Source organism: Nannospalax galili, unplaced genomic scaffold, assembly GCF_000622305.1.
Source record: "Nannospalax galili isolate Female #2095 unplaced genomic scaffold, S.galili_v1.0 scaffold1097, whole genome shotgun sequence".
NCBI lineage: Eukaryota > Metazoa > Chordata > Mammalia > Rodentia > Spalacidae > Nannospalax > Nannospalax galili.
The window spans coordinates 1,099,001-1,100,730 of record NW_008340640.1 but is presented as its reverse complement, the minus strand read 5'-3'; the positions used below and the strand labels follow the sequence as shown (position 1 = coordinate 1,100,730).

Sequence of the window (1,730 nt, the reverse complement as noted above, 5' to 3'; positions counted from 1 at the left end):
GGATATCAGGGTATAAGGACTCTAGTCAGGGGAGGGAGGCTATGGGAGGGTGCTACCTGGGAAGTGGGTATAAAAATAAATAAATAAATAAATTTTTAAAAAGTGTCAAAAGTATTTGGGAGCTTGTATCTAATCCTTAAAAGATTTTAGGGTTACCTCTTCAGAGGGGGGAATGTTAGAGTAGCCAAAAGCCCCATAAAAATAAATAAATAAGTCAAAGAAGAAGAAAGAGTACATGAAGTTATAAGAAAAAAAGTGACGGGGAGATTTGGGAGGAGCTGGAGGGGAGGGAGTAGGCATGGAATTGATCAAAACACCTTATGTGGATGTATGAAATTCTCAATAACTTATTTGTTTTAAAAAAAGCTAAAGTCCTAGTCATCCAATATGGTGCTATTTTTCTGTTTCCCTTAATATTTTGGTCTTCCTTAGTTTTTTTTCCCACTATGCCCGCATTCCTCCCTTTTTGAATTGGAGTGTATTTTTAGTGCCGTTGTATATTGAAAGTCTATAATTTGTCTCTTGATTTTATAAAGAATTACAATAAAGAGATTTCCTGAGTCTCATAGTAGACTTTGGAATTTTGAACACTGAAAAAAAGTTCCCTTGGGCATGGTGCTTCTATCACAGCAACAGAAAAGTAACTAATATACCTGTGTACTGCAGTAATGACTGACATGGCAAGATATGTTCATGAGTGAAATAGTGGTGTCGATGTTATGGAGTAACCAACTACTTTGTGATTGAGTTGAAGGACTGCACCACAGAAGGAAACACATCTGACACTGAAAATGTGGCCAAGAATCCATGGTTGGGGTGCTTATGGACTCCAGGAGTAGACATAGTATCAAACTGCCTTCTAAATTCCTATAGATTAGATTAATGCAGTTCTGGGATCTCATCAGAGAAGATTGTTTTTTGCAGTGGATGATGGTTAATGTAGAAACTCACAATCAGTCAAAGTGCAAGAATAAATAACTGTTGAGCATCCAGCCACAAATGGGACATCTATATCACACCCTCATAGGAGCTGTGGTTGCCTGTACAAGACCTGCACAAGATCAGACCAGTCAACATTCTAGCATGGACTGGGAAGGGGTTCATGAGTTCCCACCCCTAACTGAGGAGCTGATAGCCTGAGGGGAAGGAGAGTCAGTGTTTTAAGGGTATAGTTCCTGGTAAGTTGACTGTGCTCCAGTGGATGACCCCCACCCAGAAGTGTATGCACCAGAACAAATTAAAGCCAATGGGTTATATTAAAAAAGGGCACAAAGTGGGGTGTAGTAAGGGAGACAAGGGTGTGGGAGGAGCTAAGGGGAAGAGGTTTGAATATGGTCAAAATATATTGTGTGAAATTCTCAAAGAATTAATAAAAATAAAATATTTTAGCAAGATCTGACCATTCTGACATGATCTCATTAATGATATCCATGATCAAACACTGCACATATATGACCATTAACATCTCTAGATATTAGATATGCATGAAGCATTCTTTCACTCTGCTTCAAAGAATAATGGCTTCCACAGAAATTAGTTAAATAAAAATCTGTATAGATTTATGTTAATGTTCTGAAAGAATAGAAGTAATAAATTTGCATACATTTATTACCTCTGCCTCTAACTTGTAATTTGCATTGCTATGTCCTATGTCATCTTTAAACATTTGATTTCGGATCTTTTCCAGAGTAGTTCGAATCTAGAAGGGAAAAAAATATTTTTTATAAGGA

General features: G+C 37.2%; 1 protein-coding gene across 1 annotated transcript in view; it reads right to left on the bottom strand.

Annotated features, from left to right (window-relative positions):
- Ccdc68 (coiled-coil domain containing 68) overlaps positions 1-1,730 on the bottom strand; it is a 56,024-nt gene that overhangs the window by 37,904 nt on the left and 16,390 nt on the right. The window contains exon 3 of the mRNA XM_008835671.2: positions 1,613-1,699. Coding sequence (XP_008833893.2) covers positions 1,613-1,699 — 87 coding nt within the window. The remainder of the gene's footprint in view (positions 1-1,612; positions 1,700-1,730) is intronic.